Source organism: Gymnoscopelus braueri, assembly GCF_963280865.1.
Source record: "Gymnoscopelus braueri genome assembly, chromosome: 8".
NCBI classification, from domain to species: domain Eukaryota; kingdom Metazoa; phylum Chordata; class Actinopteri; order Myctophiformes; family Myctophidae; genus Gymnoscopelus; species Gymnoscopelus braueri.
This window is the reverse complement of record NC_137609.1, coordinates 10,925,037-10,943,092: the sequence shown is the minus strand read 5'-3', so window position 1 is coordinate 10,943,092 and position 18,056 is coordinate 10,925,037. Positions and strand designations below refer to the sequence as shown.

At 41.1% G+C, this 18,056-nt stretch overlaps 1 protein-coding gene across 1 annotated transcript; it reads right to left on the bottom strand.

Moving 5' to 3' along the window:
• Positions 1 to 2,768: 2,768 nt before the first annotated feature.
• On the bottom strand, positions 2,769 to 6,783 carry LOC308089659 (dual specificity protein phosphatase 10; the record flags this gene model as incomplete). The annotated part of the gene is made up of 3 exons (XM_080434518.1): positions 2,769 to 3,034; positions 4,826 to 5,131; positions 5,805 to 6,783. 3 exons carry the CDS (start codon positions 6,781 to 6,783, stop codon positions 2,769 to 2,771), a joined length of 1,551 nt encoding a protein of 516 aa, XP_080290644.1.
• Positions 6,784 to 18,056: the final 11,273 nt, after the last annotated feature.

Sequence of the window (18,056 nt, the reverse complement as noted above, 5' to 3'; positions counted from 1 at the left end):
CAAAATAATAATAATATTAATAATAATAATAAATAAACTATTAAAATCTGGAAAAGTGGCAACTAGCTGTAAAATATCGTAGTAAAGAAAATCCATCTTTCCAGCAACACTCAGCTAAACTATAATCCTGTGAACATTAATCTAAAGTACAAAAGTTCAAGTTCAATTGGAAAACGTCCGCTTCTGATGTTTAATTTCGGTTTGACAAAACCATGGATGAATTTTATACAAGACCACACCACATTTCCCTCTTTAGAGTTGTCCATATAGCATTACTTAGGACTAGAACTCACCCTAGAGTGGGGGGTGACAGGCCCAGACAATCTGGGGGTTCTGCTAAGAAAACTGTTAGAGTATGAAGCAAAAGCAGAGGGTGGGTGGTAATCGTATTCCCAGAACCCCATATACCGGTATGTCATAAGTTACGCACTCATTCTACACACTTCTCACACTTTCAAGATTTTTCAAATATGTTCAAAAATAGCAGATGTACAAGTGAGCACAAAGTGACGCTCTGTGAGCTTGTATATCTGCTATTTTTGAATAGCCAACGCCAAAATCTCAAATCACACAGATGCTTTCCTGGTTTTAATGAGTTAAGATGTAACGATTCCTTCAACCAAGGGCTTGGGTTATCAACTAACTTTAAAAGCTACCAATCAAATAATCTTGTGCTATTAATGCTTTTGTAAGACAAGGTGCCATAGTTTCAGATGATGGTTGTCTCAACCTAGAGGGAAGTGCTTTATAAGCAGAGACTTATATCCACTTATTGAGTCCATGGTGGACGGACCAAGGCCTACAACGTACAGTAACACTATACAGAAAGAGTTCACAGTGAGCCAAGTGACCATCGCTGATCAAATCAATGCCTTCATGAATAATGATGCATAGAGGTAAAGTGGAATAAGAATAAATACAAAAAGAGAATAAAAGTTATTTGACCACGGTCATCCACCCCTTAACTTCAAATGTGTAAGTATGTTTTGTAATAATTATGGTTTATACACCAGAGGCCCAGATTAGACACGCCTGTTATATTTCTTCAAGAGTATTCTAAATGTAAGTTGTTTTTAGATTCCACCACAATTTTAATTCAAAATTGTCGTGTTTTGCGATGCTCTTTCAAGTAAAAAAAACTTTAGAACAGTAGTGGAAAATTGTCACATAGGCCTATCATTTAGAAAAGCCAGCCAAAGTCAGTTATCAAAGAAAAATGAATAATAAGTAACTGAGGCAAAAAGAGAGATAAAAAAGATAGATGCTAGTTAATATTCTGTTACAGTTATGAGAGATTCATTTCCTTTAAATATGACACATAACTCGATCATTTGAATTGAAGTACAAGGTAGCCTTGATTTGGTGTTTACTGCAAGTCATACTAAAACACAGAGTAGGACAATACCATCATTGTGCAATATTCACCAGATAATTTAGGATCTACTGTTACTCTGTAATATCTATATTAACTCTGATTTCATTGTCACTGTAAGATATATATATATATAATCTACCGTAATTTCTTGACAGGCATTTCAGTAGCCTTTTTCCAGTGTATTAATCTGTGTATTAATTGTAACTAACAGTGGTTCGATCCCGGGCACTGACAACCCAGCGTATGAGTAACATGCCTTTGGGTGCGGCAAGACATGCGAGAAGTACAGAGAGCTGATGGTCGGTATTGCACTCCACCTCAGCAATCCATCTCCTAGGGGTCTAGTGCATTGAAACAGGGATAGACTCTCGCGTTCTCGGCTGATACCGTCAAGTCTCTCTGACCTACTTAATTGTAATGTATTTTAAGTACATTCTGTCCACACTTTTAAATTACCGTCCTTATGTACATTAAGGGGACATGTCATTAGTCGCACACACTGTGTAATTGTTAATTTAACTTATTCCACAGGTCAATTTGTAAAGAATAATAATACTGCGATTTTTTTTTTACTTAAATAATTCGTTTTTCAGATAAACCTTCATTGCAAGGCTGAAGATTTCTCCTTTCCTTAAAGCCCTACTCCACACATATCGTATACCAGCCTATTGCACATTTCCGGGACAAAAAAAAGGAAATAAAATAAAACTAAACTAAACTGTAGAATAAAGCAAATTAAAAACAATACCATAAATTGTCTTTCCAAGTATTATAATGAAACGGGAAGAAAACTGCATAACTTGACAGGCAGTTGGCAAAAAGGACCAAGCATACATGTAAAGTGGTAAAGTGCATTGCAACAGCCTTTGTGGTGCTATATTTGATGGAATCTTTAGAGTAGCTATGGACATGGCAGGATGATAATGGTGGACTATGTCCATTATGACAGTGTGTTCTTGTTTACCATGCTTCTGTGGTTCTGTTATTAGCAAAAAATAAAAAATGTAACCAGTGGAAAAACTAAATAGGATAAAAAAAAAGGTAAAGAGATATCTGAGAATGACAGTTTAGGCCTTTACAAAAAGAAATTGGCACATCATTTTTATAAACAGTATTACGGAAGAGGATAACGTTGCCAAGAATTTATGCAGGCTACTTCAATAACTGAACCATCCAGTTATTTCTTTGTTCGTGTTTCACAGTAATAAAAGTGCACTATTATGTCAGTTGCACTGCCATATTCACAAATGACAGTGTGGTCAGATTCTCTCTTGTAATGTAACCCTTCCAGGTTATTCCAGGTTGTCAAAAACAGTAGTAACGCTAACGCTAACATTATCTCTCTCCCTGCACAACGGACAACCTTTTCACCCTCTTTCCCTGACTCCTTCGTTCAGACCTGTGTCTCCAGGCCACAAAGTTTAGGCATGAGGATGCGAGGCGTGACCCCTGAGTTGAGGTCCCTCTCAAACTCCAGAAGCTGGCCCATGAAGTTGAGATTGGGCGACACCACGGGGCGGCGACTGCGTACATACTTGTAGGCGTCGGTCATGGTCATGAGGGTGTGCTTCATAAGGTAGGCGATGACGATGGTTGCCGAGCGGGACACGCCTGCCTGGCAGTGCACCAGCACGCCGTGTCCACTCTGATGGGCCTCCTCTGTGGGGGGAGATGTTATGATTCAGATTGCACAGCTTTCATCTAGAATCAGGGATCGAGAGAATCAAGAGGGGTTTATTTGACACTCGCTCATACATGTATCACCTTGTTTAACTCAAAACTCTCTCACTGTGTTTCAACCAAGTCAAATGTTAAAGGGAGTGGGATTTCCATTCTTCAGAATTATATTATTTTACACTATTTAGATATTTTTATTACACCCAGTATTATCAGTATTATTATCTTGTTGTTACTGTTTATCGTATGCCACACCAGCATTTCACTGCTTATAACTGTATGAGTGAGTGACAAATAAAACCCTCTTGAATCTTAAATCTTGAACAAAGACGCACGTCGTAAACACAAAAAAATCATTCAGCGTTATTTTCATCACTCTTGTGCATGAATTTAGCTGCCTCTTAAAAATTGTGTCCAGCCAATGGAGTATTTTGGAGCACATTTTAACACTTTTATTTATTTTTACAAACACAGAAAGGTAAACATGATTAATCAATGCAAAGCTCTTATAGATTCTATCTATAAGAGCTTTCTATCATGTGTTTATTGGAACTTAATGAAGCCCTGCATGGGCAAAACTAAAAGTAATAGAAAAGATGGGAGCAGCCTATCATTCCCTTTTTCGTCGCTTGATTCTTTTTGGGTCCAGCACCGTGTTTTATAAGCTTTTCAACCGGTCACAGATTTTTTTTTTGGTAAACACAAAAGGGATAACTGTTCGTCGTCCAGAGAAAATAAAATATAACCGGAGCTTTCCTTTCGTTTTTATACCATGTGAAAACAGGAAACGGATAACGGATATTTTTGCATAGGATGAGCGGAAAGTGAGTGGGAAGAGAAAATAATCAAGGATGGTACAGAGAACAGCGCAATCGTTTATATAAAAATCGTGTTTTTCTCGTCGACGGCGTGCAACGCCATAAAAAAAAAACGAGAAATCTCGTCGACTGCGGGCAAAGAGTTAAAGAAACTGTGGGGATGTGCATATCCTACCCCTTTTTTCCTATCATGTATTTATGCCATGGTTCCAATTATTGATACAAGTAGCAGCACCTCGTGCATATGTGGTGACTATCACTGATTGTAGACAGAACAGTACCTTGCCAGGGCATCAGCCCTTTACCTTGGCATTCCTGCAAAGCCCTCACCATCAATCATCTGCTGTCGGGCAGAAACCAACTAACTCCAAAATGTTCATTGTTCAGGAAATGAAAAAAACGAAACTAAAAGGTGGAGTTAGGAGGTTTTGTTCATCATTGATAAGAACAGATGAATGGACCTCCAAGCTCACAATGAGGTTGGAGGTCAAAAGGGGGTGGAGCCTGGAGTCAGCAAAACCAGCTAACTCCACCCCTTTGGTGGAGTTAGCTGGTTTAGCAGAAAGTTTGAGGATCCAACGGAGTTAGCTGGTTTTGTCAGATGTGCTTTTTAATACTTTTCAATGGTCATTTTTTTTACCAACACATAGACGTAGGCTAAAGGGTGTTCAATGGCACTGATTCATGGAAAAAAATGCAAAAGCGTCAAAATGGAGTTAGCTGGTGTCTGCGCGACAGCAACGATATGAACCAATGTACGGTACTTGGCACCATATATACTTAACGTAACTTAACTTAAGCTGCCAAATGTAAATACAAATAATCCACACACACACACACACACACACACACACACACACACACACACACACACACACACACACACACACACACACACACACACACACACACACACACACACACACACACACACACACACACACACACTTCTCACCAATGAATTCAAAGACTTCCTCAAAATACTGCCGCAGGTTTTGCTTGCTGTTGTCGGTGGCTGGCAGACGTTTGTAGCGTACAAAGCCACAGTTGAGGTGGTAGAGGGGCAGATGCGTGGTCACATTGACCACGTAGCCAATGTTGAGGCGTAGCAGCAAGTCCAAGTCCTGGGCGTCTCTCTCGTTTCCCAGGTAAACAAAGGGCAGGATGGGGCTGATCACCGCGTTCTCCGCGTCGGGAGTCATGGCGCCCTCGTCTGACAGACAAGCCGGCAACGACGAGGAGAGTGGCAAGGAGAGGTGCCCTGGGAGAGGAAGGCAAGCTGGAGATTAAAGACCACTTTATACTTGGATGTATGATGATAGCCATGTATGATGGGGGGGGGGGATAGTTTTTCTTTTTGTGTGTTTACTTTGTCAGTTTGTCAACATAATATAGAGTTGGGATGAAAGGGGTATTATACCATTAACCACTTAACTTAGTTGACTTTATTCCCATGGGCCCTGTAGTGGACCGTATTCCCATGGGCTACAGTAAATAACTTCGCAGAAAATAGCCGATCTACAGTACTGCAACACGTTGTGTGCATCTGCTACAGTATTTTCGTCAAGGGTTTAATGTAATAATAATAATAATAATAATGAAGTACAATCAATGAAGAAAAGAAAATAAGTATATCCAATACATTATAAAATACCTATTTTTGTTCCAAGGTTCTTATTGACAGTCTATTAAAGATGAATGCAGTGCAATATAGTATACATTATTACCTATCATTGTATACTCTCTATACTCAAATGAATATTCACTGAATCCTTAGATTTTTGATTCATAAAAACGTGGCCACATTACTCACTGTGAGAATGAATTAAACAGTTAAATAGTGAAAAGTGACTAAACAGTCAATATTTCAGATTAATACAAAAGCAATGGCGAGTGTTTCCTGAACCCTCAGGTGGACGTGTTGAGATCCCTACCTCTGCTGTGCACTTGCACTTCGTCTTGCTCTCTATTCAGTGAGTTGAGGACCAAGTGCAGTGACTGGGCGGTCGGAAGGGAATTATGTCCTCCGTCCCTCTCTCCCCTCTCTCTCTGCCTGGGTCTGGGTTTGATCAGAGTGCTGGGGGCTGACGGCGGAGGTGAAAAGGAGGGGGGTGACTGGGGGGAAGGGGAGCGGGGTGAGGGGGGGGAGCGAGGATATGCCAGGTCGCCATCTGGCTCAGCAGCGTCGCCCATCCCCACCTCACCACCACCTTTAGTGATCAAGAGCCTCTTCAGGGAGTTCCGATACTCGTCTTGCCGAGAACCGACAAAATCGAGGGCGGCCATCTTGCCCTGCTGCAGGCGCCGTCTACCGGCGTGGTCCGTTAGCTGAGGCTGTGGGAACTCCCGGAGGTTGTGGCAGTCCAGGATGACGCCGGTTCCGTTGCTGCTGTTCTGACCCTTACCCGCGCAGGTGTTCGCCATCCCCGCACAGTGGTTCTTTTGGGTTTTGCAGTGGGTCATCTTTTTGGCCAGTTCCTCTGGCCAGATAGTGCGCACGCTGTAGTCGTCGTCATCGCATTGGAACATGCTCATCGGGTGGGCCCCCGTGACTACGCCTCTCCCCGGGGGTTTGCCTCGGCGGGGGTTGAAAGTCACCACGATGGGGTCGCTGCTACAGTAGCTGCACGTAGAACTGCCGGTCTGGCTGGCTTTGGCGTTGCAGCCGGTCACGCAGCTCTGCAGCGCACGCATAGGGGCGGACGATGACAGCGGCGTACAAGGCAGGCATCCCCCCACCAGTTTTTTCCTAAACATAGCAGGGCTCTCAAACGTGCCCGCCTCCCTGGAGCAGGCACAGGTGATGGGCTTGAAGAGCTTGGTTCGGCAGTCGGACACAGTGCTGTTGGACGACGAGGTGTTGGAGGTGGAGGCGGTGGTGGAGAGGCAGCTGCCGAGAGTTTTCAGCCCCATCGCTCTGTCCCCGCGGTTCACCGCTCCGACAGGGTGGGCGCAGGAGAAGGAGGACGTGGTGCTGCCTCCTGCTGCTTGGCAGCTAGAAGAGGGCGCCCTGCAAGCTTTGCATCGTACCAACTTCCAGCAGCCACAGTTGAAGGGACGGGAAAAGTCTATGGTGCAGGTGTGGTCGGGGCTGGGGAAGGTTCCACCGTGGGAGGAGATGGGGGAGAGGGGTAAACCGTGGATAATGTGAGGGCGGTGGTCCCGGCCACGGGACGTGTGAGGATGGCTGAACTGTGGGAAGGAGATCGGGCCACGGGAGGGGTGGGATTGGGGGGGAGAGGGGTATCCGGGGTTCAGGACGGCAGCATGGGGCTGGGGCACAGGGACAGTGTTGTGATGGAAGGGCACGTTCTGGGGGTGGTGGTTTTGATGGACAGTTCCCAGTTTGGAACTCTTCTTGTTGCCAAGAGACGGAAATTCTTGGTTGCTTCTTGGAGGATAGCTACCGGTGGCAATAGCTTTCTCCCTCTCCTTTTCTCTCCTGGATTTATAATGCTGTGCTTGGGCCGGGACAAACTGCAAAGGTCCCCCGGGGGAGGCCGGCAGCTGACTTTGATGGTGACTCCTCTGCGAGAGGTTGTGTTCGGCGGCGCCGGCGGGCCTGACTGCAGTTCCAGCCCTTTTCTCACCTTGTCCCTGTTCCAAATGTAAAGAGACGCGTTTCCCTCGGCCGCCTTTTGCACTTCCACTGCGCCTTAACGAGTTGAACCCACCTCCTTTCAGGCCTTTGTCCAGCGACAACTTGATGTCAATGGTGTGTGTGTGGGAGGGGAGCCGTGGGCCCAGAGTCACCGTGCCGTTGCTGTGGCAGTGGCTAGGGACGTGCCCGACATCCACAGGGACAATTACAGCCTGGTGGTCTCCCTTGAACTTCTGCTGGGGGGGGCGAGGGGGTCTGCGCTTGCATTCCAGAGGTAGAGAGTTACCGGGAGGAGAATAGAAGTGGGGCTGGTGGGGAGGGTGGAGGTGAGGCGGACGGGTGACGTGGCCGTTCACAGAGTTTGATATTTGAGAGTGCGCAATGGTCTGCGGGGAGCCCTCACACAGGGCCGAGTGTTTGGGCCGCTGAATAACCACTATGCGCTCGTCGAGTGGAAGGGGAGGCATCTGGGTCTACGTGGCGCTGTACATTGAAGACGGAGAGAGAAGAAGAATGATGAGATATGAGATAATTACTGTGATTCATATTTGTTTGTGGGGCATACTTTACATTCGATCAATCAAAACACAAAGAGCACACACACACTAATAACATATGACAAATACTGCGTGACAGTACATAGAATACATACACAATACAGTGCATGCTTGTATGAGCACTTTATTTTCTATGGTATGTAATATTTTGAAGAATATAGGCTTTTATGCTAATTTAGTCAAAAGGGCAATAGTTCATTCCTTTATGTACAGTGTAAGCCAGATTCAGGAGATATTACCAAACAAGACACGACACAGACAACAGCAAATAAAGGATACTAATGTTTTGCATATTTATGCAAGTCAATCCTTTGGTTTCTTTTTATGAAAGTATAAAGTTAATTAAATGACCACCAATACAGACTCTGATTTTGGACCAGGGCCATCTTTCCTTTCACAACATTGGCGGAATTTGAAAGGAAAACTATAAGGATGTCATGAAATATATGAAGTTGTTATATAGAGGCATTATTTCTCTCTTTAACAGAGCATTCAAATTAAACTATGATATGTGGGGTTGATCAATGTGGAAGAAATGATAACATTCAAAACTTCCGTTGTTGTTGATCTTTGAACGTGGTGGCATTGATATCGTAACCACTGGCAAACACTCTCCAAACATTCTGTAACAGAGCTACAGTATTATGTAAGAGATTATTCCCAACAATGTAAATATTAAATGCTTTGAATGGACGGTTGGCCAGAGGCCATGAACCACCTTTTTTATGTCAACTGTAACCTGCATTGCAATTTAATGTAGTAATTGCACATCCACGCTATCAACAATTTATCAATGTATGATTAAATGACTTGTTTTGCCGTATAATCTACTGATGCCAAATACATTATAACATGACTTGATGGAAGGTGTAATCCATTCCATTCATTTATATGCACCTTGAAATGATATTATTCACCTTACATCATGGTCATTAACCAAACATTAAAACATCTTTATGTTTTGGTGTTTTGCATTTAAAAAGTCAAACTTTTTGCTGGCAAATTCTGTTTACCTGGCAAAGCCTAAAGATATGTCTACTCTATGCATTGTAAACATTGCTTCACTCCTCCAGACAATAAAGCGTAATGACCTTGAAAAGTAGAGCTTTTTGTAATTGCAAAACAGCTACAGAGCCAGCAGATTACAACACCTATGGTCAGCTATCAGTGAACATAATATGTTTTAATATATGGGTATATAACTACTGAGAGTGACTTCCCCAAGATGCTCTCTACTTGCAACTTGCTTGCTTATAACTGCTTGGAACTATCTATCACTTGTCTGTTGTCAGCTGTTTTATCTTAAATAATTCTAGGTATAAATAATTGACTATAATAGACAGAGTGCATCAACTAATGTGAGGGGGAAATGATTGCCTCCAACTCTTGATTAGATGAATATCACAAATAGAACAATTGCTATACCATTTAATCTTTGGATCTGTTATTTTGTAAATCAGATAATATTTAATTTTACAATTTTGATATCCCTAAATGTGGCCTCAATTTTGCAATAATACAATGATTTAATGCCAGTGATATAATAAGAATTATTCACCTATAGGCCTTGACATGTATTACACATAAAGAAACAACATGATGAGTTGGTTTCTCTTGGAGAGAGACCAATTACTATGGCTCAGAAAGAAATCAGGCACTGTAACTGCTAGAGGCAACAACTGACCACAGCCTATAAATAAGCATTTTGTCATCAATGTTTCTGTGAGATGGATGGTTTTATAGTTTAGTGCAATCATCACAAATTCTTAAAATACTTCAAAAGGTTGATAAACAGAAACTGGTCCCAGGACTTTTTTCTTTTGCTGATAAAAACAGAATTAAGCCCATAAACTGTGCTCACAATGAGGATGTGTAGTAAGTATCCTTTGCATATATTATTTTAAATATATATGAAATAATTAAGTATTCTAAGTCTGTCTGTATTCTGTGCCTGCAGAATGTCGACAATGTTCCTACATTTAACCTATTTTTAGCCTATATGGGTTAGCCTATAATAAGATTGGGGGTTTAAGCTTTAAGACTGCTATTAGATATTAGCCAGCACATAATTTGAGAGGCTTTCACTTGCACTGTAATTAACAATCATTGCTCGGGCAAGAGTGGGAGGAGTCAATACTGACATAATAATAATATTAATAATAATAATAATAAGATATTGGGGGCAGAAGATGCAGGGTGACAGATCATGACATGACACAGTGAAGACCACAGATTACAGGGAGGGGGTGGAGACATTTCACATCACATACTGACAGCATGTTCAAGTCCCACAAAACACATATACCGACCAATAGAGAGAATACCCCACGCGTGCGCTTCCTCATGCTTACTATATCCACGCACAATGTCTGGTGACAGCATCCTCATCTCTCTTTTTTTCTTTTGCCTGTGGTGAAGGGGGGTGGGGGTTACATTGACCCAGTTTTGTCATGGTAGAAGTCACCCTCGCTCTGATCACATCACACACGCTTGCTTTCGGCAAAGAAGAGTACACAGTAAAATCTTCAGTGCTCATTTAGCTCTGAGAGTGCACATTGCATTGTTGTACACTCTCAGAGTTACAAATAAATGAATATATACTGAGGATGTCAAGTAGAGGCCCTTTTTTATTCACTGAACACTCGGAGGAATATTTTACAATGTTTGACTCTAGTTTGGGAGCAACTTTGCAGCGACATTCCACAATTGTTGAATTCAATTAATCGCTTCTGAATTTTGACTTAAATGCGAACTAAACATTGTAAAATCATCCTCAATATCCAATGTTTCTTGTGAATAGATAATTCTCTATACAGTAGCATAGAAGCATTTCGCATGGTTTGACCAACCACATGGTCTGACCAACAAAATGTAAAACATTTTTAAGTCAGCTTTTCTGATCACTAAGTGGCACAACATATGATCTGCAGAACAATATGCATTTGTAATTACTTTTGATATTTGATCACAATCACCAGATTTAATGCCTGCAGTCTGATACTGTGCTTCAGACAAGCATTGCTCAGACTGATCTGATACGCAGCTGAAATATTCCTGAAATGTGCTTAAAATTGACTTCTGAAAACCTATAAAAGCACTGAGTATACCTATACAGTACTGCAGTACATTCTTTGTTCATTTTGGACCAGTATGGTGTGGTCTTGGCTGACTTTTCTCCCTCAGCAAACTGGCATACAATTCGTATCCAGAATACTGCTAAGTCTAGTTAGAATACCATTAGTATTCCGGTAAGCCTGGTTAGCAGTGATTCAAAACCAGCACAAGAGGACATCTAATTAAATGTGCTAGTCCACAGCGATTTAAAGGGGTTATAGAACATAGCGCTGATGTAACAAGCCGTTTGACTGTGATGCATGGGGAAGCTATGAGGTCAGTATGTGTCTGGTACTGCACTTGGAAATAAATCAAGAGAATAGAGGCTAGCTTTATGACGATTTCCAACTCTCACATGAAATAGGTTTGTAAGAATGGTAGGCAGCAGGTCTGCCATAGTGCTTTTCAGTGGATCTAAGCCAGAGTCAAAGGGAATGTACAGAGGCAAGCTAATCAGGTAGAATTAACCCTGTAAGACCCCCAGAAAAGCAAAGATTTTAGTTATAAATGTTCAGTATTTTTGAATAGCCAAAAAAATCTAAAATGAGACAGATGCGTTCCCGGTCTTAATGGGTTAACAAGCATTAGAAAGAGATTAAGGAAATGAAATATATATAGTCTATATCTAAGTAGGCTATGCATTAATGTTTACGGTAAAAGATGTGTCACGCTGAGCTGTGCTGCCTGTGATGTTAAAGGATTCACATTGTGAACATAACGGATGTGTTAAGAGTCAGAAGGTCAAATAGCCGGGCCCCCTGCAGCACACATAATTACACTAAGCTGTCATTCCCTTACACTATTATCCCTCCCACTGTTCCTAATGTCTATCTCAAAGACTAAACACACGGGGGAACTGCCCTCCTGCATGCATTACCTCTGTGTTTTCATAATGACAGAAGAGAATAGGTTAATATTTCTTTAACACATCAGTATCTCAACTCCAATTAACTATAGCTTCCACACTGGGTGCTTATATTCTACAGCAACACCCAGCCTTCTAAAATCCCTTTGTAGAAGCTATTGATGCCATTTGATATTAGCATTGCTGGGAAGTTGGACAGAATTGGAATAGTTCTGGGTCATGTATTACTCATCACTGCTGTCAAAAAGAAAAATGTCTCAAGATTCAAACCAGTTTCGACGCCTATGTGTCCCGAACGTACATCATGAGATTTTCCTTCAATGTGACAGCAAAGTGTTGATGAACAAGAACAACCGAAAGAGTCGTCAGCAACACATCAGAGTAAAATGTAAAAATGAAACGATAATGTGACGTTGCTGTGAAATTTTGGGTGTTTGATAACCTATCTCAAGCTAGTTTCAAAGTCCCTGCAGATGATTTTCATACCGTACTGAAATGAACGCATACCAATGCTTTGGAAAATGTTGTGTGCCAAGTATATAGTCGGTGGACTAAACATGCCAAAGGACCATTATGGTCCTTTAATACTGTTATAAATCTGTTAGTGTTGCTTATACAACAATATACCGTTTTTAACTAATAGTGAAATTCTGCTTCTACCCTGATTAGACCAATCTGAAAGATATTCTAGACATACAAGAGACCACCTGCCAAATTGAGTGATGCTCGTTCGTGAAAGAGACATTAACTCCTATCTTATCAGCCAACAGCAGACAGGGGTTCTATCTACCAGGGTCAAGGTGTGAATGTATGCAGCCTATTTGTTTGAATGTGAAACACAGCATTGCTGAAAAGAAGAGCAAGTGTGATCGGTAACCTTGGATAAACAAAGGTTACAAAAATCAATCCGTTTTACAGCCAGTTGATTCTTTAGAAGCCAAATCGATAATGCTATGGGAGACTACCCTCAATTGTGCAATTATGTTAAGCCAGAAACTTTGGACAGTCATTTTACTACAGGTCCGTTTGGTTCTCAGTTTCTCAGAGTTATGGTGGTCCTTGACATTAAAATGTTGTAATTGTAATTGCATATAGCAGCCGTGAAGTCCACACACCAGCTTCTGACAGTGTGATAAATAAAAAAACGGTTCCGGAAACGGTTACAAATGAGACGGAACCGATTCCGGTTCCTCGATGTTGGATCCGGTTCCTCCGATTCCTCCGGTTCCGGATCCCAACCCTCCCTCCCTGACCGTACCCGCCCCCCATGCTTACTCTACAGTGTAGCGTCTACACCAGGGGTGGGCAACTTTGATGATGGAAAGGGCCTCTATATTTCCACACTCACTCCAGAGGGCCACATTGCATATGCTGTTGGGCAGACACCTCTTATCTCCGTATTTTAACCTTTTCCGTAAATGAATGCCGTACTTCGCCATTCTATGTCACACTAAAGTAGCAAAAATAGCCGATCTACAAGCTCAAAACGCGTCGCACCGCGACGCGTTTTGAGCTTGTAGATCTGCTATTTTTACTATTTTTGAATTGGAATCCAGATTTTTTGTTTCTATTTTTGAATTGGAATCCTGAAAACTAACACTTGTATTTAATTATAAATGCATTTCATACCTTTTGAACTTAAATACAAATACATTGGACATAAAAAAGTCATTAAGTCATTAAGCTACTATAATATATACTGAAGTAATTAAAGCGGGTCATGTTTGCATGTTTGGAATAGTAACAGCTGAAATAAATAATATATCAGTATTCCAATATTAACCTGCGGGCCGCATTAAGTGAAGGTGGGGGCCGCATGTGGCCCCCGGGCCGCCAGTTGCCCATGTATGGTCTACACACTGACTGATATGCCCATGCACTTATTTAAAACAAATATATATATAATAATATATAATGTTTCACCAAATATGATGAGGCAGCTTGTGAGGTATCAAACACAAGCCTACGGGAATTGTTGCGTCATGCTCCACCAGAGTTATAAGAATACAGTCGATAGCACTGGCGTCATGCTGAGCAAAATTCACAAACCTGCTGACATTGGCTGCCTGTATTGACAGAAGTTAATCTATGAGTGGCACACTGCTAAACTACACAGTGTAACACAGGGAGGTGACAGCTATGCTGAGAAGTGAATGGGAAGCTGCTGTTGAAGACCTGGCATCCTATAGTGTGAATAGTTTCAATGTACAGATTATTAATTTTTTGATATTATACTGTTTTAGACTGATGATAGGTTCTTGGTTTACCTATGATCCTAGATTACTATTTCTATGCATTTGATGTAATTGCCTCGTATTTACCTGCTCTGGATTAAGAGCGTCATGCTACATGCCTAAATTGTAAATTGTACATTGTTGAAGTTACAGTTTTCTTACCAGAGGAAACCATTTATAAAAGATCTCTCATACACTAATTCTAGTGTTAATTTTAGCACCAAATTCTTAAAATAAAACAAAAATCTAAAAGTCCAAAATCAGTAAGCCAGAATACATATGTAATGACAGTAATATTAACATTAATCACGTGTTTTGTATTTGATGCCATAAGAAATGTTGTGTTTTCTTTACGTCAGTCTCATAGACCTCAAAATGGGGTCTGGGTACCCCTAGCTGTCATTGGGAAGGTTCCAGGAGGTCCCCAGCTAAACTATTGATAATTAGGAACCAAATGGACCTTTAGGGGTCTGTAACTCAGAGAGTTTAATTAATACAGATTTTACAGTGTAGACTCGGTTCCCAGTGATACAAATCATAATCAAATGGGGTCCCTCTGACCTAATGCATATCAAACTGGGGGTCATTCAAATTAAAAAGGTTGAGAATCACTGCCATAGATCACATGGCTTTTAAACGATCTTGGCCCCGAGAAAGTGACATCAACATCAACATCAACACAAGGATGCAGAGGTTAGGCCTGCAGGCACTGTAATGTGACTATTATGAGTTCAAATCCCTACCCATGGTGGTACGATTCATGATGGGCTCAAAATAAGAGTTAGAAACAGAAACACTGTCTCCTGAAGATGTGCTTCCAACGAGATTTAAGGTATTTATTAACCCCGGTTGCTTTGGTGAAAATGCTCAGGGCCTCAACAGCAGAATCTACGTATGTGAAGCTGGGTGTTGCTGAAACATGACTGCTCGGTCAACCTTCTCTGCATAAATGTTGCATACAGAAGGAACAGAACAAACCTCTGTAAGCTCTATTAATACCAACGCTACAGTACAGCTTGTTTGGGAAAAAAGATATTTTAGAATGTACGGAACTAGCCGCATGACGGGAATAGATCAAACAGATCAAAAGTCAGCGTTATGGGCTTTAAAAATAACATTAAAGGCAGCAGTGTGTTCAAACACTTCATAACACACTATTATTAACATGTATATATTTAGATATATTTTGCCTATACCTGCACATCCCCTGATGATTTTGGTGACCCTTAGACTGCTGCTTGGAGGTGAGCTCCAAGAGCTTTAAATAAACGTTCCAAAAACATACACGTTTGAAATATGTGGACATCTAATTCACGATCTGAACACTGCCTGTCACTCTGTCCTCTTCGTGTTGGCTTTCAAAGTGTACTTTTACGTTAAGACGAGTGCTTGAACGTTATCGTCTCTGTCGGGTGGAAACCTCATACATGTCCAAAACTGTTACTTTTCAAGATTAAAATTCAAAAATAGCAAAGGTAGCAGATCTACAAGCTCAAAACGAGCCTGTGGATCTGCTACTTTTGATGCTTTTGTGTGACGCTGTCGTTGTGTGATCAAGTTCATTTACGAAAAAAACACACAACGTTAAAATATAGAGATAAGAGGTTTATGCCCGACAGCAACGATATAACCTGAACATCTAAAACCAGGAACTGAGCCACAGGGTCCTTATGTCTATTCTCTGGGTGGGAGGTGTTGTTGACTTATTTTGACTTGAGCAGTGATACATCACTGTGCCTGCGGGCAGTGGTGGAAAAATTACTGCAATTTTTTTACTTAAGTAAAAGTATCAATACTACAATGTAGAAGCAGCCTACGCTGTTACTGGTAGAAGTCCAGTATTTAAAATTTACTTGAGTAAAAGCACAAAAGTATTGGCATCAAAATATACTTAAAGTACCAAAAGTAAAAATACTCATTATGCAGAATGTCCCAGTTCAATATGTATACAAACAAATCTTTTGAAAATAGCAGATCTACAAGCTCACAACGTGTCCCATCGCGACACGTTTTTCAAATAGCCGAAGTATATTGCGGTTAATGCATTTTTTGTAATAATAATCCAAATCTACAAAGTAATTAGTAACTAAAGTTTTCAAATAATCGTAGTGGAGTAAAAAGTAGGCCTACAATATTTGCCTCTGAGGTAAAGAATTGACAATTGGATATACTCCAGGAAAGTAACAATTCATCAAAAGTGTACTTAAGTACAGTACTTGAGTAAATGTACTTAGTTACTTTACTAGCCAGGTTGCATGCCTTCTATGTGTGACCCCATGTAAACAGTATCTCTGTATGTTTCCTGTTAATTGCTTGCAGTAAATTTGTTTAATGATTTGCTCATTTATTTCGTGAAATGTGTTGCACTTCCATGCCACCATATGAAATATCACACACACACACACACACACACACACACACACACACACACACACACACACACACACACACACACACACACACACACACACACAGCTTTGTCTATGTTTTTCTTCCCGTTTTATGCCAAGGCATCGTCCTCATTGCACCACATCCTATAAAAGGCAACATCATATTACAGCATGCACTAGCCTATGTTGCATCAAACCTGCTACTGCACGACTGTGAGCTGATGGGTATTTTCCAATTACATTGCATTATTCCACAACATCATATCAGACGTGTTGTTGTGCAGAACGATGTCAGCAAAGTAACGCAATTACATCGAATTCATGTCATGCTTATTCACTGGCTTTACTACGTACTGTAGCTCCATTCAATGCGTCATACTTCTGTCCACTAGATGGTGCTGCACAGCCTTAATGTCTCTGCAGATTTTCGCATCTTGGTAAAACAAGCTTTGAACCTAAACCACGATGAAGGACCGTGTTGCCATGTCCGCTTATAATAAGCGACTTTGGGCTTGGTGTTTCTGTTAAGTAAAGTTGCTTGTAAATATTGGTAGTTGCGGGTTGTTGTTTTGTTTTTGTTTTTTTTGGGGGGGGGGGGGGGGGGGGACTTGTTTCTAAAGTGTAGTTGCTTATTTGGGCTTGTTTCCTGTTGTTGTTTAAACCAGTGGTTCTCAAACATTTTCATGTCATGGACCCCCAAATTAGTATATTTGTCCACTGACCCCCACCTGAAAATATGTTGTGCCAGGGACCTCCATACAAGATTTGCGTTGTTAAAATATTCCAAAATATTCAAACCCCCCCCCTCCCCAGATTTTAAATGAAAATAGCAGATCTACAATCTACAAGCTCACAACGTCGTGAGCTTGTAGATCTGCTATTTTCAAATAGCCGATGTATATGTTTAAAGAAAGTGCTCATGTGGCCCATTACAGTCGCTTCTTTTGGGCTTGTTTTCCATAACCTGGTTGCTTGTTTCTCTCACACAATCTGGCAACACTGTTGAAGGATCAACCTTATAACGGCCAGGCTACAGGGCCCAAGACAATCCTAAAGGCCTATATTATGTTTGATGTGCCCGGCCGGCATACATTATTATATTATTATATATTATATAAACATTATAGCCTAATGGCCCACTGGTCTTTATACCCACTCCATGCCCTATGCCATGTAATCTGAATAAACTAAGCGGCAGCTTATTAAAGCAATTAACTGCCGCTTGTTTATTCAGCTTAATTAATCATTATTAATAATAATAATTGTCGATAGCAGATATCACACCAGGCGTTTTAATGTGATTTATATATATTTTTTTAAAGTGTCGCATATTTTTGATTGCATGGCGTCAGTGTCCATAGTCTACTCTAGACAACAGCATCTATTATACTTTATTATACTATTATAACAGTTTATGTGTTGTAG